General features: G+C 44.3%; 3 protein-coding genes across 5 annotated transcripts; all 3 read right to left on the reverse strand.

Moving 5' to 3' along the window:
* Positions 1 to 7,275: 7,275 nt before the first annotated feature.
* Positions 7,276 to 8,860, reverse strand: LOC136497722 (ubiquitin-conjugating enzyme E2-17 kDa-like). Its single transcript, XM_066493568.1, has 4 exons — positions 8,791 to 8,860; positions 8,208 to 8,227; positions 7,612 to 7,797; positions 7,276 to 7,419 (listed from the first exon to the last, which is right to left on the reverse strand). The coding sequence occupies exons 1-4, from the start codon at positions 8,858 to 8,860 to the stop codon at positions 7,276 to 7,278; spliced, it is 420 nt and encodes a 139-aa protein (XP_066349665.1).
* Positions 8,861 to 9,627: 767 nt separating this feature from the next.
* Positions 9,628 to 14,316, reverse strand: LOC136498129 (probable inactive histone-lysine N-methyltransferase SUVR2). The gene is made up of 8 exons (XM_066494071.1): positions 13,793 to 14,316; positions 13,113 to 13,662; positions 11,754 to 12,871; positions 11,353 to 11,612; positions 11,168 to 11,234; positions 11,019 to 11,069; positions 10,304 to 10,397; positions 9,628 to 10,181 (listed from the first exon to the last, which is right to left on the reverse strand). Exons 1-8 carry the CDS (start codon positions 13,985 to 13,987, stop codon positions 10,153 to 10,155), a joined length of 2,364 nt encoding a protein of 787 aa, XP_066350168.1. The 5' UTR covers positions 13,988 to 14,316; the 3' UTR covers positions 9,628 to 10,152.
* An 873-nt stretch (positions 14,317 to 15,189) lies between these two features.
* On the reverse strand, positions 15,190 to 24,189 carry LOC136498128 (increased DNA methylation 1-like). Of its 3 annotated transcripts, none has more exons than XM_066494069.1 (11): positions 23,743 to 24,189; positions 20,570 to 23,636; positions 20,242 to 20,365; positions 19,625 to 19,710; positions 18,909 to 19,150; positions 18,415 to 18,501; positions 17,976 to 18,075; positions 17,511 to 17,709; positions 17,191 to 17,387; positions 16,639 to 16,813; positions 15,190 to 15,998 (listed from the first exon to the last, which is right to left on the reverse strand). In XM_066494069.1, the coding sequence occupies exons 2-10, from the start codon at positions 23,585 to 23,587 to the stop codon at positions 16,793 to 16,795; spliced, it is 4,074 nt and encodes a 1,357-aa protein (XP_066350166.1). In that variant the 5' UTR covers positions 23,588 to 23,636; positions 23,743 to 24,189; the 3' UTR covers positions 15,190 to 15,998; positions 16,639 to 16,792. The 3 variants fall into 3 exon arrangements, with proteins under 3 accessions (XP_066350166.1, XP_066350167.1, XP_066350165.1); XM_066494070.1 differs by having other exon boundaries at positions 15,190 to 16,057; XM_066494068.1 differs by lacking the exon at positions 16,639 to 16,813.
* Positions 24,190 to 25,471: the final 1,282 nt, after the last annotated feature.

Here is a 25,471-nt window from a genome sequence, read left to right on the forward strand (position 1 = left end):
CCGTAAGAACCCACCCACAAGTGAGGGTAGCTCAATGATATGCTCTATTAGTGTTGTTCTTCATGGCTCCCATAGGGTGAGTATGGTACCCCTCACAAATCATTCTCCGAAGCACCGCACAATCTTCTTGCGTGCTTCACAACGGAGAACTCGTCACCAAGCCATCTAGGAGGTGGCAATCTCCAAGAGTAACAAGCACCACCGGCTTGTAACTCGAACACCTAGTACCACTCGATGCAATCTCATAATGCAATCGCACTAGAATCACTCACTCGCAATCGATTCGCACTCTTGCAAGCACAAGTGACTTAGAGGCTCTCTAGCACTCCCCAAGAATGGACACTAAGTCCTAAGGGCGCCAAGCATCATCCAAGGCTAGCCACACACTACTTTCTACGCACTGACCGAACTCGCTGCTGCAGTGACCAGGTGCGTATGTGTAGAGTCCGATCCAGAGTCCGGTCACCCTGTACTCGCCACGTGTAATAGCCATTGGAATGTTACCGTTGGGCGCCAACGTCTCTCAACGTGCCCAAACAAACTCCATGTCCGGTCGATCAACTGGACTCGCCATCACCTAGCATCCGGTCGCGAACAAAGAGGCACCAGAGAGGTTTTTCATCGACCGGACGCGTTGAAAGGTCCTAATGGCTAGAGAGGGGTGAATAGCCTATTAAAATTTCTACAACAATACTTAGCAAAACAGTTAGACAAATATGAGGCGAAGCGAGTGTTGCGCTAGCCTACTAAAATACAAGCCACCTACCACAATTCTAGTTTCTATAGTCTCTATTCACACAATGGCTATGTCACTACACTAAGTTAGTGTGCTCTCAAAGGCTAACTAAAGAGCCACACTAACCAAACTAACAAGCTCTCATGACTAGCTACACTAAAGAGTTTGACAACTAGTTTGCGATAATGTAAAGAGAGAGAGCAAGATGGTTATACCATCGAGTCGAGGAATGAACCAATCAATCACAAGAATAAATACCAATGAAGACCAATCACCTCGAAATCAAATGATGACACAATGATTTTTTACCGAGGTTCACTTGCTTACTGGCAAGTTAGTCCTCGTTGTGGTGATTCACTCACTTGGAGGTTCATGCACTAATTGGCATCACACGCCAAACCCTCAATAGGATGCCGCACAACCAACACAAGATGAGGATCACACAAGCCACGAGCAATTTATTAGAGTACCTTTTGGCTCTTCATCGGGGAAAGGTCAAGAACCCCTCACAATTACCACGATCGGATTCAGAGACAATCACCAACCTCCGCTCGATGATCCTCGCTGCTCCAAGCCATCTAGGTGGCGGCAACCACCAAGAGTCATAAGCGAATCGCATAGTGAAACACAAACACCAAGTGCCTCTAGATGCAAACACTCAAGCAATGCACTTGGATTCTCTCCCAATCTCACAAAGATGATGAATCAATGATGGAGATGAGTGGGAGGGCTTTGGGTAAGCTCACAAGGTTGCTATGTCAATACAAATGGCCAAGAGAGTGAGCTTGAGCCGGCCATGGGGCTTAAATAGAGAGCCCCCCATGAATAGAGCCGTTGGGCTCACAAAGCACCCTACTACGCACCGACCGAACGTGCAGGTCGGGGCGACCAAACGCACGCCATCCAACGTCTGATCGCGTGATGCGTGCCACGTGGCTCCTCGGTTTAACCTCGTCCATGTGATCTCAATGGCTAGTCTGCTTCACGCCAGGTGTTAAGTTGCGACCGGACACGCTACTCAAAGTGATCGGATGCTCCATCACTGGAGTCTGGTCATTTCCAATAAGGTTCTAGAGACGGTTTTTCACAACCGGACGCGTCCGGTGGCTCATGATCGGACCTAGGCCTATGTTCGGTCAACACAATCTCTCTCTGTTGCTTGTGTCAGCGTATGTCACTAGGTGACTGGACGCACCCCCTACGCGTTTGGTCCCTCTTTCTCTTCAGCGTTTGGTCAAGAGACCGTGGGCGGCCTTCACTGCACGCCACTGACCGGACGCAGGGTCAGAGTCCGATCACTGCCCAAGGCAGAGTCCGGTCAATGCAAAACTTCTCCATTTGACCCCAAACTTCACCACCCTTGATCAAATATGCCAACCACCAAGTGTATCACCTTGTGCACATGTGTTAGCATATTTTTCACAAATATTTTCAAGGGTGTTAGGACTCCACTAGATCCTAAATGCATATGCAATGAGTTAGAGCATCTAGTGGCACTTTGATAACCGTATTTCGATACGAGTTTCACCCCTCTTAATAGTATGACTATCGATCCTAAGTGTGATAACACTCTCTAAGTGTCTCGATAACTAAACCAAAAAGCTCCTATCAATTTCACCTTTGCATTTAGCTTTTTGTTTTTCTCTTTCTTCTTTTCTAACTCCAAGCACTTGATCATCACCATGGCATGATCTTCATTTGCTTCACCACTTGGAGTAGTGCTACCTATCTCATAATCACTTTGATAAACTAGGTTAGCACTTAGAATTTCATCAATTCACCAAAACCAAACTAGAGCTTTCACGCGTCCGATCAACACTGACCGGACTCGCCACAGCGTCTGGTCGCTCTCCCTCAGCATTTCCAAGCCCGAAACAGTGGCACGGGCGCGTTCGGTCACGCCCCAGTGCCAGCGTCCGTTCGTAGCCTCAAATCAGCCCTCACAAGATCACTGACCAGACTCTATGACCGGACTCGCAGGTACTGACCGGACTCGCATCCTATCCAGCATCCGACACGGAGTGATCATCGCTAAAATGACCATATCTATTAGCTCCCAACTCCGATTTCGATGATCTTAGATATTTTGGAAAGCTTATGCAAAGGGATATACATACCACATGCATATTTGATACAAAGCATAATGGATCAACACAGAATTCCAATCCAAGAACCATCACTTCTCTTTTTCAACTCAAGTTGCTCCAAAACTTCTACAACTTCTTCTCCTTTGCAAATGTGCTAACACCACCAAGTGTGCACTACCATGTGCAAGTGTGTTAGCATTTCATAAATATTTTTTCAAAGGATTAGTCACCCATTTCATCACGCCACTCGATCCTAACAATGATGCAAAGTTAGATCACTCGAGTGGCACTAGATGACCGATATGCAAACAAGTTTGCCCCTATTGATAGTACGGCCATCTATCCTAAACCCGGTCATGAACTTCTCTACACATCTATGACCGGTGAAATAAAATGCCCTATAGGTTATACCTTTGCCTTGTGCATTCCATTTCATCTCCTCCGATATTGATGCAACACATGCACCAACCTTGATCAACAATGATATGATCAACTTCATATCATCATGTGACCTTATTGGTTCATCGATCTTGACCTTACTTGCTCTTCACCGTTGCATTCGTCCATTGGCATCAAGTTTTGCTCAAGCTTCACTGCCACGCGGTCCATCGCTCCAAAGCCTCCAACTTGCCCTTCACGCTTGCAACCGGTCCATCAAGCCAAGTCTTATCTTGATCTTCTCCACCTTAGTCACATGACTCCATGTCATGTCTTATATGCAATGAGCTCCTTCATCACATGTGTGAGCCTTGCAACATATCCGAGCTATTTCCACCTCCATGGCATGTGTTTCTCACACAAGTGTTCATGTGAACCAATCACCTATGTATCTCATATTTAAACATATTAGTCCACCTAGGTTGTCACTCAATTACCAAAACCAAACTAGGGACCTTTCAGCTGCTCTAGCTCCTGGCCCCATTAGGCCGTCACCTTCAAGTTCACCGGAGGGAGGAGGGAATAGGACCAAAAGCTTATCGGAACCCTAGCCACCGCCGTGTCTCTCAGATCTACAGGAGGAGGGCTCAGATCCAGAGGAGGAGGAGGAGGAGGGCTCGGATCCAGAGAAAAACTGACCTACCTCGTTGGAGCCGCTGCCGTCGTCCGGTGGGGGGGGGTAGGAGCCGGGTCACTGGGGAGCGTGGGTTTGCAATGGAGGGCGCGGAGGGGAAAGGGGAGGAAGGGAGGGAGGCAGGGGAGGATAGCCGGCGGGTGGGCGCGGCGTCCGTCGAGCGCATTGCGGCAGTTTGCTGGGGTGTGGGGATAAGGGATCGAGCGGCAGTGTGGGGATGAGGATGAGAGAGCACAGAACGGGAGTGGACGAGGGCGGTCGAGTCATTCCGTGGGTTGTCGGTCGGTCAGTCCGGACAGAACGGACGCCCGCCATATATCATTATTGTTAGTAATAGTCTAAAAAGTAACCCAAAATATCTAAATTACATACATCTATCATTAATTAAAGTAACCTAAAAATAGTCTCTAATATTCATCTAAAATTGTCCACATAAGCTATTATGAAAAAGATACAAAATAACCACTTAAATTGCATCAAAATTGCCAACATGATAAATCTATACCTACGTCAATCACTATAAAATGGCCAACAGCATGCGATGCAGGTAGTGAGGCGGCGGTCCAGGCAGGCAAGCCAAATGGAGCAGCATGAAATCCAGCCACGCCAGAAGCACTGATCAGATGGAGGTCCCCTCGGCCCTGGCTGTGTGTGGCTCCTCCTGCACTAAGCTCGGAAGCTCCTTGCTAACTGACCTGTCTAGATCTGCTTGTTGTGTGACCTGCTGCTGCTTGTGCCACCAACGATGCATGCAGCCGCAGCAATAGGACGAGATGAAGAGCTGATGTGCTACAAATGCTCCATTTGAATGGAATCGGGTTGGAGGGGGAAAAAAGAGAGAGAATTTCTTATTTAGCCCTAATTGAAACTTGTTTTTCTTCCTTGACCCTGGAACAAATTTTTTTTACCTATTTGGTCTCACTTTAACTTTTGATTTCTAATCTGGCCTTACCGTCAGCGGTGGCCTCTAACGGTGTTAAGTGGTATATGAAATGACCAACTTACCCCTCAGATATTATGAGGAACCAAAGAGCATTTGTGGGGTTTAGTGCTTGATTTTTCCATGCTAATTTGTATGCTCAAAGTTGTTTATAGTAGCGTTTGCACCACAATGCCAGCAGCGGTTCCAGGGCCATGGAAAAAAAGCAACACGTTTTCCTTTCCACAACCATCGCCAAAAAAACATGAGCTCCGCTTGGTCTGGACTCCACCACCGCTTCCTGCCGCACGCGGCCCCTGGCAAAAGCGCCTCCCACAGAGCCTACCGCTGCGCCTGGCGTCCGCCACCGCCCGTGGCCCCGCCAGTGTCTCACCGTCTGCCGCTGAAAGGTCCTAATGGCTAGAGGGAGGGGGGTGAATAGCCTAATAAAAAAAATTCTCCAACAACACTTAACAAAAGGTTAGATGATTATGAGGTGAAGCGAGTGTTGCGCTAGCCTACTCAAAATGCAAGCCACCTACCACAATTCTAGTTTAGATAATGTTTATCCACACAATAGCAAAGACACTACCCTATGTTAGTGTGCTCTCAAAGACTAACTAAAGAGCCACACCAACCAAGCAAACAAGCTCTCACAACTAGTTACACTAAAGAGCTTGACAACTAGTTTGTGGTAAAGTAAAGAGAGTGATTAAGAAGGTTATACCGTTGTGTAGAGGAAAGTACCAATCAATCACAAGGAAGAATAACAATGAAGACCAATCACCTCGGAATCAAAGAATGAACACAATGATTTTTACCGAGGTTCACTTGCTTGCCGGCAAGCTGGTCCTTGTTGTGGCGATTCACTCACTTGGAGGTTCACGCGCTAATTGGCTTCACACGCCAAACCCTCAATAGGGTGCCGCATAACCAATACAAGATGAGGATCACACAAGCCACGAGCAATCCACTAGAGTATCTTTTGGCTCTCCGCCGGGGAAAGGTCAAGAACCCCTCACAATCACCACGATCGGAGCCAGAGACAATCACCACCCTCCGCTCAACGATCCTCGCTACTCCAAGTCGTCTAGGTGGCGGCAACCACCAAGAGTAACAAGCGAAATCCGCAGCAAAATACGAACACCAAGTGCCTCTAGATGCAATCACTCAATCAATGCACTTGGATTCACTCCCAATCTCACTATGATGATGAATCAATGATGGAGATGAGTGGGAGGACTTTGGCTAGGCTCATAAGGTTGCTATGTCAATGAAAATGGCCAAAGATATGAGCCACAGCCGACCGTGGGGCTTAAATAGAAGCCCCCACAAAATAGAGCCCTTGTACCCCTTCACTGGGCACAACACGGGGTGACCGGACGCTCTGGTCAGACTGACCGGATGCTAGCCCTCAGCGTCCGGTCGCCCGATGGACGCCACGCGCCACCAGCTTCAAACGTTGTTCGTCAGATTTCAACGGCTATGAAGCTGACCGGATGATCCGGCAAAACTGACCGGATGTTGAAGCCTCAGCGTCCGGTCGTTTCCAGTAAGCTCCCCGAGGCGTATTTCTTCGACCAGACGCGTCCGGTCCATCTTGACCGAACACAGTCCAGCGTCTGGTGGTTAACCCTAGGCACTGTGCCATCTTACCAGTTCGACCGAACGCAAGCAGCTAGCGTCCGGTGCTTTTAGACCCAGCGTCCGGTCAGTTGACCGACGCCAGCGTCTTCGCGACCAACTCCTTTTCACTTCTAACTTCTCCACCCTTGCTTAAATGTGCTAACCACCAAGTGTATCACCTTGTGCACAGGTGTTAGCATATTTTCACAAACATTTTCAAGGGTGTTGGCACTCCACTAGATCCTAAATGCATATGCAATGAGTTAGAGCATCTAGTGGCACTTTGATAACCGTATTCCGATACGAGTTTCACCCCTCTTAATAGTACGGCTATCTAACCTAAATATGATCACACTCTCTAAGTGTCTTGATCACCAAAACAAAACAGCTCCTACAAATTATACCTTTGCCTTGAGCTTTTTGTTTTTCTCTTTCTTCTTTTCAAGTTTAAGCCATTGATCATCGCCATGCCATCACCATTGTCATGTTATGATCTTCATTAGCTTCTCCACTTGAAGTGTGCTACCTATCTCATGATCACTTGATAAACTAGGTTAGCACTTAGGGTTTCATCAATTCACTAAAACCAAACTAGAGCTTTCAGCCGCCCACGCCCTAGCAAAGCCATGCCTGGCGTCCGTGCGCCGCCACCTGCCGTGTGTCGCCCTTGGCCCCCGGGAAATCGCACCTGCCGCCACGCCTGCCTATTTTGCTTTTTCATTTGTTGATTGTCATTGGCGATGTGTTCAAGAGCAGTGCATTAGATCTAGGACAGACCCACAGCTTGTGTAATGAGTAGATAACTGGGTCATCATCTTCCTGGCAGCCAACAATGTTAGCCCATTGCATATTTTTTAGTCCAGCTCCTAGCAGTAGATTCGTACTTCGCGTGGTCAGTCTTGTACATGTGAGCAATCTCTGGGACCAACGGATCATCAGGGTTTGGGTCCGTTAGAAGGGAACAAATTAAGATGAGGACCTAAAAATTGTGGGCATGTATTAGCTAAAGATGCAAACTAGAAAAGTTGACAGATAAGTGTGCAGGAGGTTGGTATGTTTTGGTTAATCTGCAGAATCTGCTAGATGATCCCAACTTCTTAAATAGGCTACACTAGAGTTATCTTGAAGTAGCTTGTAGCAATGTTACATGGAGAAGAGAATAAATACTAACCTTAGAAACTGTCAAAGCAGGGCTCCATTGTTCCTTCAAGATGTCAAGACAGATGCTCCCATTGCTGTTGATATTCGGATGGAAAACCTTTGTCTTGAATGCAACCTGCGATATGTAATAAATGATGAGCACATAGATAGGTATTTCAGATTCAGTTGGATTGCTAATGCGCATGTGTAGATAGAGCTAAGTTTTGCTAAGAACAAGGTTGGTTCTCACATTAAACAGGCTAAATCAAACCAGTGGTCCAGTATAGAATGGAATGGCAAAATAAAGAGCTAACAATTTCACAGAAATCATAGTATGCGTGCACAGATTATAACATGTCATGGGCAGTGTAGATATTTGTTGACAAGCAGCACATAAGTGTCAAATTCAGAATTAGTTAGAGACGTTCCATGCCAGTAATTCTTCTAATTGGGATCTAGCCATCTAGGAAATAAGTGGACAACTGGTGTAACAGGAATGGGGGTCCAATAATTCATATGAACTGACGTGCATAAACAAATGGAAACTAATTGCTAGTTCAGTGTACAAGTACAACTTAAGACTGTTGTCATGTACATACATCAGCATACTAGATTTGCTAGTGTCACAAGTGTAGGGGCTGATGGCCCTGGAAGCACTCAGCAAGTTTGCATGCTCAAGTACATGACTACCATGGTGCGTGAGCGCTGCACTTATCTAAACAACAACGGCTTGCTTGATGCCAACAAAATTACTCAACCCGCCTGAACAGAAAGGTGAATTTCTTACTGGCAGGGCGATGTAACTGCCCTGTGCGACCTTGATACAGGAACCTGAACATGACAAAAAAATGACCAGCGGGAGGCAGGCCCCTCTCCGGATCTAATAAGCAAACCTAGGGACGGCAGGAATGAACACCCGTATGTCCAAATGAACCATATAGAGTTATAGACAAGCTACGATCCTTTTCCTAAATTACACAATTACACAACACATGCTCGTTATCCCACCAACAACCTACACCGTTCAAAATTTGCGATCACTATTTACAACCGTCCCCAGTGGATGTATACGCAGATCTGACAACTACGCACGAAGAATCGCACCACGCTGACAACCAAACGCAGGGAAGAAGTCGTCTCCCATCATGGAAAATTCAAAAAAGTAAAGCTGTAGCAGTGAAAGAGGAAGAGCGGGCGGAATCTAAATCACCTGTGTTGCATGAGGTGGGCGGATCCTTCTGCAGGTCCTTGAGCTCCTTGAGGATCCGCTTCGACGCCATGGATCTGGTCTCCTCTCTAAATCACACCTGCCTCCCCGCACACGATTGCCGTTGGCCTCCATTCAGCACGAGCTGGCGCCCCCTAGTGCCCAGCATGCGCTGCTCAAGTCGCCGACTAGCGCCCAGGCCGCACCGCCCCCAGGTCGTGCCACGCCGCCTTGTGCCCTGGCTGCGCCGCTCAGCCTGCCGCCCCGCCGCGCGCCAAGCCGCCGCCGCCGCCGCTAGGGTTGAGAAGGGAGAGTGGGAGGGAGACGGGATAGACGGAGGAGATGACACGAAGGAGAGACATGCCTGACTCCCTGGGCCCTGTAATATCCCAGGGACATTTTTGTCAGTTTAACAAAAACCTGAGTCAATCTTGATCAACTTGGACGGAGGTGACGGTTTGGTCAGATTAGAAATCAAAAGTTCAAGTGAGGCCAAATAGATAAGAAAATTTGTTTCAGGGTCAAGAAAGAAAGGCTAAGTTTCAATCAGGGCCAAATAAAAAATTTTCTTAAAAAAAAGGCTCCATCGTCGGACACATTTAGGCTAGCATCCCTTGTAAGATGTGATGAGCTGCTTTCTCGACTGGCTTTGTTAGGCAAGGCTAGGCAAAGGCAATCCTTGCTAGCAAAGGAAAGGAGATCCAAACAGACCCGTCATATATATGCAAACTGCATGGGGACAGACTACTCATTCATAGTCGAATTGCCCAAAAACAGAAAAGAGGAACATGCCAAATCTTTCACAGATACTGGCCCCGTTCGGCTTACTAAATCTTGATTAAAATTAGCTAAAAAACACTGTTCTGACTGAAATATTACAAGAGAAAAACACTGTTCCGACTAAAAAAAGAAGCCGAATAAACCGCATATGAGCGCATATAAGGTAAACCGAACGGCGCCACTACAAGCAAAGATGCCGCAGTGCGGTGTGGGCTAGATACCCAGGCCAGGTCTACGGACATTGCCTCATGTAGCATATGCTAACTGCATGGGGACAGGACTCATTCATGGACGAGTTGGCGAGTTGCCCAGAAACAGAAAGAAAGAAAGAAACAAGGAACATGCCAAATCTTTCATAGATACAAGCAAAGATGCCGCAATTATCTGGGAGCCCACTACAGTCAGTCCCATGGAATTTCAGGTTCTGCCGTCAAGCACAGCGGGCATGGCATAAGCTCAGGTCTCCTCCTGATAGCTACATAGGTTAACAAGACATCTTAGGCACCACCCTAACAGTAACAAGTTTTAAAACTGATTAGTCCGTTCGCTTTCCCAAACCATGCACCCCCACTTTCAGTCAACGCTTCATTTCGAAGCAGCTTTGCCTCGCTTCCCTGCAAAACGCATTCAAAGGAAACTTGAGAAGAAGGCTCGCAGAATGCAGCACAGAATGAACCTACGATCATCATTATCTCTCAAAAACGAAGGTTTGGGAGTAGCCAGAAGGAGAACATACTCGAATGCTTTCTACCGCGGCAGTATCTGCTTCCACACAGGCATTCAAATGATTTGACAGGATGCTTATCATCATCAAAATCAATACCATAATCCTGAAACCAGGAATGTTCCCAATATGATCAGAGAGAGTATATCCTAGGCTGATACAATCAACTAAAGAGCATTGCATGGAATATGCGAAGAAGGAATAGTAGCAATTATAAAGACAGAAAGAGAGAGAGAGACTAGCCCTAGTTAGTAGTTACCCAAAAAAGGTACTAGTTATGTACTACAACGTTGAGCCGAAATCGTTGCCAATCTGTTTTGATGCATTCAGGTGGTATATTACAAACTAACAGATCAGCCCCAAAAAATTAAATTTTACAACACAAGAACCCTAAGTAATTGAAGAATGGACATGATGCATGAAAATTTTAGTAGAGTTACCATTCGTAAAAACAAAATTCAGCAATAACAGAAAATATGACCAACTAGAAGAAATTTGGCAATGGCCTGAAATAAGGATTATATATTTCGCTTTAAAGGGTTAGGGGTTTAGCATTGCGACCACGTGAAGCAATCCTACAAGCACAAAACCATTGCCCACAGGATAAACATTAATTAAAGAAGCCCCAAATAAATAACAGCAAGCACTAAAAATATACTTGAAGTGGCCACAGTAATTGATTTTGATCATTGTATTTCTTTTTATTACAAAATCACGCAAGGCTTACCCATGTGAGCTCCTCAAATGCCTCCACCTTCTTGGTTGTGAAAAATGCAAACTGTAGTTACAGAAAGAAATAAAGAAAAATCATCAACATATCACTCTTTCATAGCTAACATACAGACTCATCCAATTCAGAAGTTAAGAATAACTTACATGATAATAGTGATGATCTGGGGTCTCCACTTCAACAGGGATGTCAACTAAATTTGCATCATAGCATCTACGTAACGTATTGTTACAACCAGAAAGAAAAATGAGGGGGTCAATGGCTCATATTTGCTATCATTGATTACATTTAAAGTAACACAATGAACATGTTGAGAATAATCAGAGAACACCTGTGGTTGATGAATCTCCCAACATTCCCACAAAATGTTGCATCCAGGCATAAAGCCTCTTCATCCTTCAGCACCCCATCAGAACCCCAACCAGCATCTAAGAGCACCGAGTACCTAGCACTGTGCATGTTTTGAGTTGTCATTTCATGTAGCTTCGTATTTGTTAGCAGCTCCCCAACATATTCGCAGACAAAGGCTCCTTTTGGAAGTTCATCAAGTGTGCGTAGCCCCCACCCCTTCCCTTCCCGTGTTGAAAACACCTTGGTAAAAAGAACAAGAAAGTTATGGCAACTCAACTAACCAGCACAAGTATAACCTCGGGGCTGCACTGCACAAAACAATAAAGCGTCCCTGCCGCCCCACTCCAAAAGAAGGGGGGAAAAGGCAGCATCAGATATTACCTGCAGATTGCATGTTATACCACGTTGAACTACACGGTTACCACATTGCATGTTACAACCACATCTACTCCAGCATTCCTTGATAAATTTCCTAATAATATGGCCCCTGCAAAGCTCTGGTGCAGGCTCGTTCCTGATCCTCTCGAGTGGGCAAGATTTACAGAAGAACATATTATGTTTTTCTGGAAATCGGTTCATAGAGACACACTTATCAAGGAACTCTGTCGTAACCAATCCTTCTGGTGTATATGCAAATTCACCACCAGTTTTTCTTGCACAGGCACATGGTTCAGGGGCATATAAGCAGTTGCCAAAGCAATCAGAACAACAGTCCTTGTCACCAATTGTTTCAACAGACTTAACATAGGACTCTTGGGAAACAAGATTTCTTGGTATATAATAAAAGGAAGGTAAACAATTCTCACTACCAAATTTGTTTACCGCTGATATACTTAATCTTTCTTTTCCCTTTGATATGTCCGATAAATCATGGGTAGACCCATTGGGAGAAAGTGCCGAAGGGGCCTGCTGATAGGTAGTTGAATTTGGTGGGCCATTCTCTGAAGCTTCCATAATCAATGATTCTTCTACAGCTTTATCTTCCACGCTTCCGCTGTTCATGCAATCAATTGGTTCCAAGGATGGGGCACTACTCGTCGTTGGCTTATTCTGTGAGCTTCTGACATTGCCAAAAGCATCTGATTGTTCATTATGTTCTGCAGTATGATCACTGCCTAGTTGTGAGACACACTGGCATATCTGCTTGATGAGACCGGCTATGGAAAAAACAGGTGGGAGGCTCTTGTGTGAACGAAGGCATTTTTCCTCAACCATCTTGAAAACTGCTTTTAAATCAGGCATGCGGAATTTTGATGGGTCTATGCTGCATTTGATTGACATCTCGACCTCACCCATAGCGGATGAAGCTACAACAGTGTGTAAACAAGGTGCATCCTGAGTTTTTCCAGCTGCAGATCCTGTCCCAGCATTGTGCATCACGGTTGCATGGTTCAACCCTTTTCCCAGACTTTGAGGTTGCTTCGTCATGCTATTTATAGGTTCAACAAAGGAAGTAGACGCCACACTTCTATAATGCTGGACTGTCCTGCCATTAGAACCTACATAAGGTTCAGCAGAGTCCAATCAGAATAATGACGTTGGGCATAGAAACCAAACAGCAAGAAAGCACTAGTTCCACAATCAGACTGATTGACAAAAAAATAAGCAAACTGATCTTGCAACACAATAAGTCAATATAACAAACACTGGAGTCTTATGGCCCACAATATATGAAATATGAAAACCTCCACAGCACAAAAACTTGAGTAATAACAGATTAGGATGATGTACGGAACCAACCTGAAATCTTTAATGGAGTGTGAACAGGTGGAGTATCTGAGGTGGTGGCATTGAGCGGATGGGAAGTAATGCAGCCAAGTCGGGCATTCTGACAGCTGGATGCAGGGGCACTGCATTGTAGATCATCAGTATCAGGTTCAGGTTTAGGCTCTCTCAAGAAGACGGCATGTTGGAAATCTTCATCCATCATCTGTATTGCCCTCTTTTGTGCAGCATTCCGCGGTGAAGGCGCGCCATCTGCAGTGGGCCGATGATATCGGGTTGAGGCCCCGATTTGTGGATGGTTCAGCTCAGCCGAAACGCCTATAGGTCCATCTAGCGCTTCCACAGCGGAGGCGGGAGACTGGGGATCAATAGAGCGACCTGCTGTGACACTAGTAGCGCTGATCCTGGGCCTCTTGATGCGAAGGGCCTCGGTCCCACTATCCAAGTCGCAAGGACCGCCTTGGATGGCACGGGAATTAGAAGGCCGCGGCCGGCAGTCCTCCCCCTCCGGTGGAAGCCGAACCCCTCTTGTACTGTTGCTGCAATGCTCCTGGTCCCCATCATCCTGAACCCCAGCCGCAAGTGATGCGATGGAATCGTCATAATAATTAGTAAGAAATAAAAAAAAAGGCGATCTTAAAAACAATGTCTTCTCCATTCCATTTGGGAATGAAGAGTGGACGAAGGAGGAATACCTGGGGGCGGTCGCGGGCTTCGAGGATGGCGTTGGCAAGGGCGCGGTAGCCATCGTCCTCGATGAGCTCCCAGGAGTTGTCGAAGAGCTGGAGGAGGTTCTTGAGGACGGGGATGACCTCCTTCTTGGAGCAGCCCAGAGGCTTCATGGCGTCGAAGGCGCGGCGTGCCCGCTCCCTCGGCCTCTGGGAATCCATCCGAGCCCTACCGAGAAACCCTACTCTGGTGGGTAGGGTTTGAGGTGCTCAGTCCTGCAGCCTGCCCGTGCCGGGGCGGGTGCCGGCGCCGCGGAAACAGAAGAGTGCCACACGAATCAGGAAGGGAATCTCCAACTCAAATGGGCGTCCTTCAGTAGTTAGGTGTTCTTGACCAAATAGGTCTGGTACGAAAGAAAGGGCGTGGGTTCAAATTCCACTCTCAACATATTTATTTGCTACACAGTGCCTTCTGAATTTTTAAGTTTTTTGCTACACAGTGTCTTCTGAATTTTTCGTTTTTTCTATTTTTGTAACACAGTGTCTTCTAAGTTTATAGTTTTTAATTTTTGTAACAGTGCCTTCTGAATTTTTAAGTTTTTTTTCCTACACAGTGTCTTCTAATTTTTTAGTTTTTTTCCCTATTTTTGTAACACAGTGTCTTCTGAGTTTATAATTTTTTATTTTTGTAACAGAGTCTTCTGAGTTTATATTTGTCAATACACAGAACAACTTTCATTCTTCATTTTTTTTCTATTTTTGCAACAGTCTTCTGAGTTTATTGTTTTTTTGTTTTTGTAACAGTGTCTTCTAAGTATATATTTGTCAATACACAGAACAACTTCCATTTTTCAGTTTTTTTTATTTTATTTTTGCAACACAGAGATAGTCTTCTGAGTCTTTTTTTTTTCTGTAAGAATCTTCTGAGTTTATATTTGTCAATACATAGTACAACTCCAGAACAAGAAGGTAAAAGGTGGTGTTAATCTTCAGAGTCACACTCTCTCCATCCAGCAATGATCGTCGCCTAAGCAAAAAGTGAAAAAAAAACCCAACATTGTCCCCTTCACATGTGAACCAATGGAAGGAGACCAAAATCGAATCATCTTTTATTGTTTCTCCCTTGTTGATTAACATAAATTTAACCTAGTGTAACTTTCTCTCCTTTTTTTGGAGGACCGTCTCCAAAGACGGCCAGCGGAAGCGGGAGGATCGGAGGAGACGGCCCTCACTGGCTCAGGAGCCAGGACCACGACGAGGCTCGCGATTGCTGATCTGGAGCTGATGACAAGCTCCGTATGGACGCTGCCAGATCACGCCCGCCATGGATCGGGCAACCGAGAATTTTAATTCGCTACTCTAGGAGGCAAAAAAAAACGACTACATGCATATATACACTATACACAAACCAAATAGCCAAAGGATTCGTCAAAAACTTCATGAATTCAAGTTCATTCTGAACAACCGTTCCGTAGCCGCAAGGATTACAACACCAATTTATCACCTTAGCATCCCATGACCATCAACTGCCTACAGGTGCAATGCCATTTGGTCTTGCTGTGGTCTCAACCATGTGACAAATAAATTTCCCCAAAACTTGCAAGGAAAGGTAGCAAACCACGAAGTGGTCAGAGGACTTACTTTATACCATATCATTCCATCAGTGCCTGCATTGAGTAGCATCGGTTTTTTCTTATTTGTAGTTAATTATATACTGCGTCCGTTAAAATGAACATGACAAGAGTCCAATCTGCAAGTTTGGCCCTCATATTGTACCCTCTTTTCCATGCCCCCAACAGTTTGGATGGCTTGCTACATTGTATCATCCATATCCCTCAGATTCAGATCAAAAGGTCTACCATGCTCCTGCAGTACCCTTTTGATGTATACCAAACAGCTTAGATTACTTCCTATCATGACTTACTTTGAAAAAGGGTCCAATGGGTTACACTTTGTACATTAAGCTCCGTGGTGTACAAATACATCCTCTATGTTCAACGTGCAAGCAATATCAACTCAGGTGTTGCGTATGCAAGTCAATTCTGTTTCAGAATTAGACTGGCCACACACAATCACCCTATCTCAGGAGAGACAGTTTTAGCATGGCCTCCATAACTTCAAATTTTCTCGATGCAGAACAGAATACATAAATCTGGGGTTTCTTCAACTTTGCTCAATCCATATTCTTGGATGCCTGCCTCATCCAATCCATTTCCCAACAGTTTGGTGAGAACTTAATGAGAAAGGAGCCATAATTAGTTTGTTATCTTGCATTAATACCTTAAAAAAATGCTGCAGTTCAAGCCAAAGCAATAAAAGGGTGCTTAGACAAATAAAATTGAGAATTATATATCAAACACTATACAAACTAGAGCTGGTGAGTTACTATTATCATGCTGTTAATTTGGCTGTCTGACAGGCTACTCATGTCAATTGGTTTGAACTTCATCCCTTTGAACTTTGTAACAATCCGGTGTTATCTTAGATGACACATACCGTTTCATATACTTTTTGTTTTGTTCCTTGGTTAACAAGTGGCTTTTTTTTTGAAAGCCAAACGAGTGGCTGTCAGATGTCCTCCAGGAGAAATTTAATTCTATAACTTTATTACAAGTATATGCACCCACTGTTTTTTGAACATGTGTCATAACTTTATTATAATGAGAATTAGCGTTCAGAGTGCAACTAATATGACTCAAATCCAAACTAAATCCATGCTTAAAAGGGAAACCATAGTAAGGAAAATGAGTTAAGTTGCAATACAGACACATTGCCAAACTTCCAAGAAATAAAAACACCACAGACAAATTCCTACAAGTACCACAAGTGACTGCTAATGTTATAACAGAATGTTGCCAAAGATTTGCAAATACCTTGAAAAAGATGAATGCATACGGCAGCAAGCGTTTGAATGATTTTGCTGCTATAAATTAAGTTGAGCCATGAGGTGGGAAGACGAAATTGGCCAACACAAAGCAGCTAGTGTCGATGGAGGGCATGAGCCCAGATATTTTTTGTGTAGGAATATCACACTTCCCCAACAGCTAACTGCAGAACATAATACAGGATAAGTTATCCTTATAATGCACAGAACTTTAGCTAAACTTGGAGGACGAGATACAAGAACAGCATGCTTCTGGCTAAACAAAGTAGTACTAGTAAGATTTGAGCTTATAGATCACTAAAATTGTAAATGGACTGTATGCCTGCGCAAACCCAACAGGTTACCAGTAAATCAGCACAGCTGATCTAAAATGGACTACATGCAAGTGCAAAGCTCAAAAATGTATACAAGTAAACCAGTATAATGGAAATGGATATTTATGTGCAACCATCTGACTATATATTTTTTTATATAGGAAACATTAGTCCTTTTCTTTTAAGTGTAAAAAGAGCTTAAAGTCTCAAGGGTTGATGTACCAAACCTTAGTAGACTGAAACCATGCTGCTGAGCCACATTCATGTTTCAGTGTTCTGAATGGACCACTCATGGAAACCTCAGCTTTAAACTCTGTCCCGGACAAGTCAAGGTCATGGAGTTCGAAATGCTCACTTGCTTTCCCATTATGCATAAATTTACCATTAGGTACTCCAGAAACTTCATGTATATCCTTTTCCTCATCTGCATAGTTTCAAAATTATGAGTATTATGGGCACCAAACAAATGGAAGGAGGTCATGGTATGCCCAAATCCATAAACCACATGGCACAAATGTGGCTAGTGGTAAGCAAGCAGGTAGTGAACCTGGTTTTGTGGCCATAATAAATCCATCCAATCTCTTTGTTAGTAAGGATGTTCCAGGAAACAACATCAAGTTTACATTATGAAGTTGTTTCCTTTCAGCATCTTCGATAGGTTTGAAGCCAAATCCTGACACCCATGTGCTAACCAACTCTGGGATGGCAGAAAGGACCAACATCTTAACATTAAATGAACGGAGCATCTGCAGTAGAGGAAATGAGGAAAAATCACATAATGATACGTAGATAAAAGTTATTAGCAGTAACGTAAAAAATAATATTGATTCAATAAGAAATCAGGTATTAGCAAAGAATGGACCGGACAGGTAGATGGGAGCAAAAGCATATCTTAACATTTACACACAGCTGAATTCCAAGTAAATGCGATACACGGTCATGGGAAACCATAACTTGTTTCAGAACTGTTGTACAGTTTTGTACTTTTGTTTGATTTCCTATTCCAGTGTACCTTTTCAATGATGTTCATTAGAATTCGGCACATTCCTTGCCGTCGATAGTCTACAGAAGTAGCAATAAAAGGTAGCTCAGCGGCTTTAGTCCCATGTACTCTGCATGAGAAAAAAATAATGATTTAGTTATAAATAAATTTTTTTCTCGAATACACAATGAAAATGGAAGAAACAGATAGTTATTTTTTATTATTATTGTTTTATGGTTATCTCATTATGTTATTCTATACTATGTGGAATTTTTTTGAAAGCTAACATGGCATATGCTGAAAATATGCATGTTTTAGTTGTAAAAGAATATATTAAACTGATAAAGCCAAAACAACAGTTAATGACAAGCAAATTGGTAGAAATAACACGCATAAATTCATTAAAAAAATACTTCAGACAGAAAAGTAGGTTCAATTTCTAACAAAGACCTGATTAAAAACAATTTACCTGATAGAAGCCACACATAAAATTTCATCACCTTTCTCCAGGATTACAGTATAGAATCCCTGATAATCCACACGAGCAAAGTTTGATCTGATAAGAAGTGAACCATGTAAGTAAACCTTGAAATTACTCAGTAAAATATATATACATATTCAAGTTTCTTCTATAATATCAAAGAGAGAACCCGATATGAATTGAAGTAGATTTGAAAAGAAAGGGTATAATAAAACTAGCTAAGCATTCAGCTGATTAACAGAACATCCCAAAGATTGTATCTTCCGTATTTAGCATAACAGCAATTTTGTCAGTTTCAATTTTCCAGTAAAACATGAAGAGATCAATCCCCATAGTACCATTGTTCATTCTTAGACACACGCGCGTATGATTTTGACTTGTGCTTCGACAAATCAGACCAGAAAAATATAAACTGAAAAAGAATATGTAATGAAATAATGGGTAATTTAAAATCACAAGGATAAGGAATGAAGGAAACTTACCTCTTGTTGTATAAAACATGGGGTATCATGTCCACACCAGTTCTAGGATCCACCATACGAATGAAACATTCCTCCAATAGAGTAAGAGCCACTGCTAATTTCATATTACATTCTGCCAGACAGGAAATCTTCTGAACAGAGTGTAGCTTCTGCCCGTCATTGTTGCATCTCAATATGGACCATGAAAGCTCACTGTCAAGAATATTGTCTGTCCCAACATGACTACGTAGCCCTATGAATATCTAGTAGCAGCAAGGGTAGAATAACACATTAATAGGAAAGAAAGATAACAATAAGGAAAAAATATTTGGAACCAGGACGCAGAGTATGTTAGGTGCACAAAGCAGTAGTTAACATAAATGTTGTCTAGTGTTGCATGGAGTGCTGATTGCTTCTAAACTAAATAGCCATAAACATTGACATCCAATTTTGAGGATTGAAAAAACTAGCGATCCAAGAGGTTAACCAAATTTAATCTGGGAAGGTTTGATTTTGTGAACCACGCAGTGTAGATGTACTAGTATCAGGTGGTCCCTGGTGCTAAATCCTAAGCATTCAAACATATGAATCAATTATATCTATGAGACTGATGACGAATGAGGGTCACGTGAATTACAATTTCTGCAGGTATGATAAAAACACAAATGGACTATGTTCACTAAAGCATCTTGCAACTTTCAACATCATCTTAACAAACTAAGTTAAATAAGTGTTACCTCTTTACAATATTTCCCACAAAACCATGTCTGAGATATTTGATCCTCAAGAGGTAGCTTCTCTTGTTCAATGCAAGTGTCATGGTCTGCCAGTGGAAACAAAACTATTCAAATTGAAGTTACAGATAAGAGCATTAGAATAATTTATCTTCTGCAGTGCATAATGAAGAACTGAAGAGGGGCTAAGTTAATTAAGGCATGAAACCACTCTATGGGTTTTATCATATTATTCTTGGGCCTTGCAAGAAATTATGGTTCAGCTCAAAGCTGCTAGAAGCTTGATAAGAAGTCAATAGAGCACAGCTAGAGGGGATCTTATTTGAAGCATAAGCTCTTTTACACTGAAAATTTGAAGCCTCCTTGAAGCAGTTCCTGTGAGAGTTGAAAAACAAATTCTAGAAGGAGCTACATTTTTACCAATGGGGCTTTTTAGATCAACACAGGTTAATCAAATCGTTTCGTAAATGAAGTAATGACTATTGAAGTTAGGCAGCAAAGTTAACATAAACTAACCCACCAACTTTCTGCTACGGCACTGCTAAGCATCATAAGGCAATAGCACAGTAGGGGAAACAGTGCAAATGACAAGACAAAGTGGAGGGAAGATAAGGTTTTACATGCATCTCCGCATTGAAAACATTTGACAATAGCCGAGAATGTCGAAACCTCCTTTTCACTAACTGGTCCCCCACATATCTGACAAGTGCAATTATGACAGTACCAACTACCTTCTGGAAGCTCCTGGATATGTAAAGGAATAGGCAAAATTAATTAAGTAGGAAACAATTTCACATATAGAATAAGTATTGATTCATTTACATATCAAGCTATCGACACACATTCTGGAACAAAGCATTGCACCGCTAAGGACAGCAACCTCAGAATGAAATGTATCTTTAAGCAGTGTATACATAACGGCACCATGAAAAACTGGATAATAGATACCTTAGCAGACAAGCAAGCTTGATGATACGTTGATGGGCAATTGTCACAGCAAAGTAATTCACCACCATCTCCACAGAAACCACAGGTGTCATCACTTTCATCTATTGCCTCAACTTTTCTACCCCATGCATTGCTTCTCCTGCTCATAAATTCAGCAGACCAAGCCTCAACCTGGCACAAAGTGTAAGACTTGCCAGACTCTAGAAAGAGGCCCAATGAGGACTGTGGGTGACTACAACCAGCATGAGCCATGAAGCCAGACACGGATAAGGTATTTTTGCAGCAATTGCAAACAACACCTTCCCAGGTAACCAGCCCATCCTTTATAACTTCATGATTTTTTGGATCCTGGTACTGTATCACATCTTTTACGGTCAGAAAGCCAGTTGCAAGCAACCAGCAGATTACAGTTTTTCGGGCCAAACTTACTCTCTTTCCACCCAATAGGTTCGTGCCAGCTTTCCCGATTTTGGAAATTAGCTTGTTGACTTTTTTGTGGCTCTTCAGCTTCTTGAACTTCTTTGCCGCTGAAAAGCCTGAAGCAAATTTATGGCAGGTGTCAAGATCCTTGTTTTTCACTATAGCTGTGATCAAAAGGTCCTCATCATTGATCCGCAACTCACGAGGTCTTTTCTTCATGTACTTCAACCAACCCTTTGGTTTCATTTTGGCAGTGCCTCTCTTGCAGATTTGTGAGTCACATGTTAGATAAGTTCCCAGAACATCAGCACTAGATTCATGGGATAACTCAACAGGTACAGTATTTCCTGTTGGATCACTTTGTGAATCCTCATAAAATTCTCCATGGGATGGGAGTATCTTTTTCCAGACCTTGTCATCATGGCAGAACGCTGAGGCATCTGACTGTGACTCCCTTGTAGTACAGTGGGTTTCTGGGAATGTATTGTAATCCTTAAGTTGCTTGCTCACTGAAGAGAAGAGCATGTCACACTTCCTGCTTTGGTCATCTTTATCTAGCTTTTCTGATTTTGTTTCAGCTTTCATATCGTCTTTTAGTGTGCCAAAACCTGAACGCATACCGTGTTCCTCAAAGGCATTGGTGTTCCCTGGGTCAGCCATGCCCATGGTTGGTACATTGGTCCCATCCAGTCCAGCTGAGCTAATATCAAATATCCTTTTCGATTTCTTCCTTGACTTTTTTACAGAGCTATTAAGAGCATTTGGTTGACCATGAGTTTGCCTTCCATCATCACTTGCATCGATGTGATGTTTTGCCTGGTCACTTGCATTGTAATTCAGACTCTCGTTGCAGGAAAGCTTTGGGTTTGTATCCCTATCGTTGCTGTCTTCCACATCATGACAGCTCTGTAAAGACTGATGCCCGTTGTAGCTCTCAGTTGCAAGCGTGCTGCAATCAGAGTCTGTGATCAGTGGAGTCAACTGAATCATTCGGCTTGCCAAAAGCTCACTGGCTTTGTGCATGGTCTTACTTTCCAATGACATATCTGAGCTGCCATCAAGAACAAAGGTTGAACTGTCGACAGCTCTAAGAGTTTTATGTTGCTGCAGAGCAGTGATTTTCCTACTGATGAACACAACAGCTACAAAAGGGTCCAAAATCTGCCAGCGCTGAAGAAGCGTGAGTGCATTTTGCTGGTGCGCAAGCATCCTATCAACATAGGCCATTGTATCTGTGAGATCCTTCCAAAACGCATCAACATCTGACCACTCCTTTGGATACCTTCCCCTTTCTGAATCTGGGGAAGCTTCATATAACTTGTTGCCACAAAACTTCCAAGCCTGGGTTAGTGAGGTATGAACCGCTTCCCTGTTTGGAGCTGTGAAGTAGGATGCCATCTTAGCCCTGTCATTCCTTTTCCGTGGCTTAATAGTCCATCCAGCGTCCTTGAAAAGACGATGTGCATGTGCTTCCAGCTGGTCAGGAATATCCCTGCCCAGTGCCTTCTTGGAAACAGCAGCTGCCGAGCCAGAGTGTACTGCGCTGCCGCTTCCATGAACATCAATTTCATCCAGGCAACTAATATTCGCATCAGGGGTGCCGTTCTGGCAAATGGCGCCATCGAGCTGGGTGAACTGACCAGGGCTGAACCAAAACTGGGACTGCTGAGGTATTGTCGGAGAACTATGAGCTTCTTCACTATAAAACAGATGCTGCTCTACTCCCCCTCTTTCAGAGAAATCCTTTGTACTTGCGCATAGGGGATAAGTGGTGTCATCCATCTGGCCTTGATCATAAGCGAAGCACGCATTGCTAGGGAATTGCTGCTGATCCTGGAGCCACTGATGCAAAAAGGGATCTGAAAGGAGAGTGGCACTCTGGAATTCAGAAATCTCCGCTAGTGCTTCTATGTAGGAAGGCATGGGGTCATCGACCGCGCTAGTGCTGCTGCTGCAGCCCAGCCCGAGCGCGTTGCACATCCCAGCTCCAGCATCTTGCGTGTGCACATCCAAAATGCTGTGAGCAGCATCTGCGCCGATGAATTGGTTTTGGTCGTCGGAGAGGCCGAATTGGTGTGGGTCATCGGAGAGGCCGAGCAGATGAGTGGCACACTTATCCCCAGGCTGCCAGGAACCCATGAATCCCTGCAAAAACGCAGCTGCATCCAGGTCGGCCCCGTTCTGCTGCGCACGAGGGTGCGGGTGCTCCTGGACCTGGAGATGAAGGTCGTGGTGAGGCCCATTGTTTGGCTGACTACTATGATCCATTCTGGGGTGTGGATCAGCAGTGGCGGCGGCAGGCTGGTGCTGGTGCTGCGCATGGGAGGCAAATGGAGAGGGCGAGGTCTCCGTGGCCTTGAGGTGGGCGGGGGCGGTGGTGTGGACGAATCCAAGGTCCATCTCGGCGGGCAGATGGGTGGTGGCGGCGTTGTCGGCGGCCCCGCAGAAGACCTCCTTGAAAACCTGGAGCTCCAAGAGCGATCTGTCGAAGGCGGCGTGGTCCTCCATTCCCGTGATGTCCTCGCCGAAGATGAAGCGCATGGCGTCGTCCTCCTTGAAGCCCAGCATGTCGTCCGCGTGGCCTCCCGCGGCGGCCATGCTAGTGGTAGTGGTAGCTAGCAGCAGCTAGGGGTAGGGACTAGCGAGCCTGCAGAGTTGAATTGGAGAGCGGAGTGAGCAGCTAAAGCTTGGTCGGTGACCCCGTGGGGGAAGAAGAATGTGAGATCCAGCCATTCCAGGCAAGTGGTCTGTACCTGAGCGAAATGGGCGGTCGGCGGTCGGCGGTCGGGTCGGGGAGGCAGCGGGAGCAGAATTGGGCGGTCGGATCCAGAGGGCAGCAGCTGAGTCTCGAGTGGCCTGCGCTGGATCGAGAGAATAGTGGTGGGGAGGAGCGGGCGGAGCAAATCGGGGGCGAGATCCGAGGCGAGCGAAGAGGGGAAGAGTCGTGCTGCCTCCGCCTTCCTGTTGAGGTTTGGGCGCCCCGCCCCGGCGCGGAGAAGCGAGGGCCGGGGACGGCGGCTTGGCTTGGCTTGCTTGATAGCTGAGCGCCGGCGGCGGGACGGGCGTCTGGGTGGGAGTGAAGCGAAAGCAAGCAAGCAACGGCGGCCCGCAGTGGAGCTGGGGACTGGGGGAGGAGAAGAAAGAGGTCAAGAGAGAGCTCGCTTCGCTTCGCTAGGCAAGCAAGGGGTTCCCTGCGTTTGTTTCGTGATGAGTGATGCCGATGATGCGAAGGATGACAGGCAAGCAGAGCAGGACACACATGACATGGAACAGAATAGCCAATATCCAAACGCCACCAGAAGGAGGAGGGCGCCCTCTTGCTCGTTTGAAACATTTTGCCTCCAAAACCAAACACCCAAATTGCAACGCTACGCCTACGCTGCCCATAGACCAGAGCAACACGAGTTTATGCATGCCAATGCATACTCGATTTGCCTTTTTCTTTCTTTTATCAATCAATCAGGGAGAAGACTATTCTATCTATGGTTTCCATATTTTTTTTGTCTGCTATGTTACTAGTAATTAAGGCTCCGTTTCATCAGCTAGTTTTTTATAAGCTAGGCTAGAACAATGGCTGAAGTAGTGAAGCGAGAAGTTTGGTGGTTTAATAATAGTATAAAATACTCAGTCCAATCCAAATTATAAAATGTTTTGACTTTTCTTGATGCATAGGTTTCGTCATACACTTAGATATACCCCATGTCTAGACTCTAGATATATAAGAAAAGTAATATATCTAGAAAAACCAAAATATCTTTTTTTCTTAATTAAAAAGTTAATACGTCTCATAATTTAAAATGAAGGGAGTAAGCTACAAGCTGAACTATAAGGTAGGTTGTTGGAATTAGCTAGAGCTTTTTATTTAGCCATTAACAGCTTATTTTGGTCAGTGCATATATATATAACCTAAGCCTACTAAGACACCCCCACCCAAATTGGGAAGAAAACATTGCACAAGAACAGGCACTACTGGGGACCCCTGGACGACAGGGTCGGCACTAGACCCGTCGTCGACCCCCCTCCCCTAAAAAAAAGAAATCCTTCCCCTACTTCATTATATGGGGCCAATTCAGTTGTATTCCTAGGCCAACAGCAGACCACGCAACAGCTTGCAGTAAAAGCTAAAATTTCTGACATCAGCCCATATCTCATACTTTTATAGTAAAAAAAGCCATATCTCCTAAACCAGGTATCATAATTAAAATCCGATTGCACCATCGTGTTCCTTGCAATAAACTCTTCAAAACAAACCCCCATATGAATATATTTCGATAAAAAAAATTAACGAACATTTATCTCATGATTAACCTGTATTTAAAGATAATCGTTAAACATCACATTAACACTACACGAACATCGTAGAAAATAACATAGAACATAATATGTATACTACGCTAACATCATATATATCATGAAATGTAAAAAATAAAATAAAATTAGTAAAATAATTAATTATAGTCAAATAAAAAGAAGAAATGCTAC

Source organism: Miscanthus floridulus, chromosome 12, assembly GCF_019320115.1.
Source record: "Miscanthus floridulus cultivar M001 chromosome 12, ASM1932011v1, whole genome shotgun sequence".
NCBI classification, from domain to species: Eukaryota; Viridiplantae; Streptophyta; class Magnoliopsida; order Poales; family Poaceae; genus Miscanthus; species Miscanthus floridulus.

Coding starts and splice junctions, on each gene's coding strand:
- LOC136497722 (XM_066493568.1), bottom strand. CDS start 8,860: ATGGCGTCGAAGCGGATCCTCAAGGAGCTCAAGGACCTGCAGAAGGAT. Junction 8,228..8,790: donor GCCCACCTCATGCAACACAG/GTGATTTAGATT, acceptor GAGTGCTTCCAG/GGCCATCAGCCCCTACACTT. Junction 7,798..8,207: donor GGCCATCAGCCCCTACACTT/GTGACACTAGCA, acceptor AGCAAAACTTAG/CTCTATCTACACATGCGCAT.
- LOC136498129 (XM_066494071.1), bottom strand. CDS start 13,987: ATGGATTCCCAGAGGCCGAGGGAGCGGGCACGCCGCGCCTTCGACGCC. Junction 13,663..13,792: donor AAGCCCGCGACCGCCCCCAG/GTATTCCTCCTT, acceptor GCTGGGGTTCAG/GATGATGGGGACCAGGAGCA. Junction 11,613..11,753: donor GTATAACATGCAATCTGCAG/GTAATATCTGAT, acceptor CTTTTTACCAAG/GTGTTTTCAACACGGGAAGG.
- LOC136498128 (XM_066494068.1), bottom strand. CDS start 23,587: ATGGCCGCCGCGGGAGGCCACGCGGACGACATGCTGGGCTTCAAGGAG. Junction 19,711..20,241: donor TTTTCAATGCGGAGATGCAT/GTAAAACCTTAT, acceptor TTCCACTGGCAG/ACCATGACACTTGCATTGAA. Junction 17,388..17,510: donor TATTATGGCCACAAAACCAG/GTTCACTACCTG, acceptor GAAACTATGCAG/ATGAGGAAAAGGATATACAT.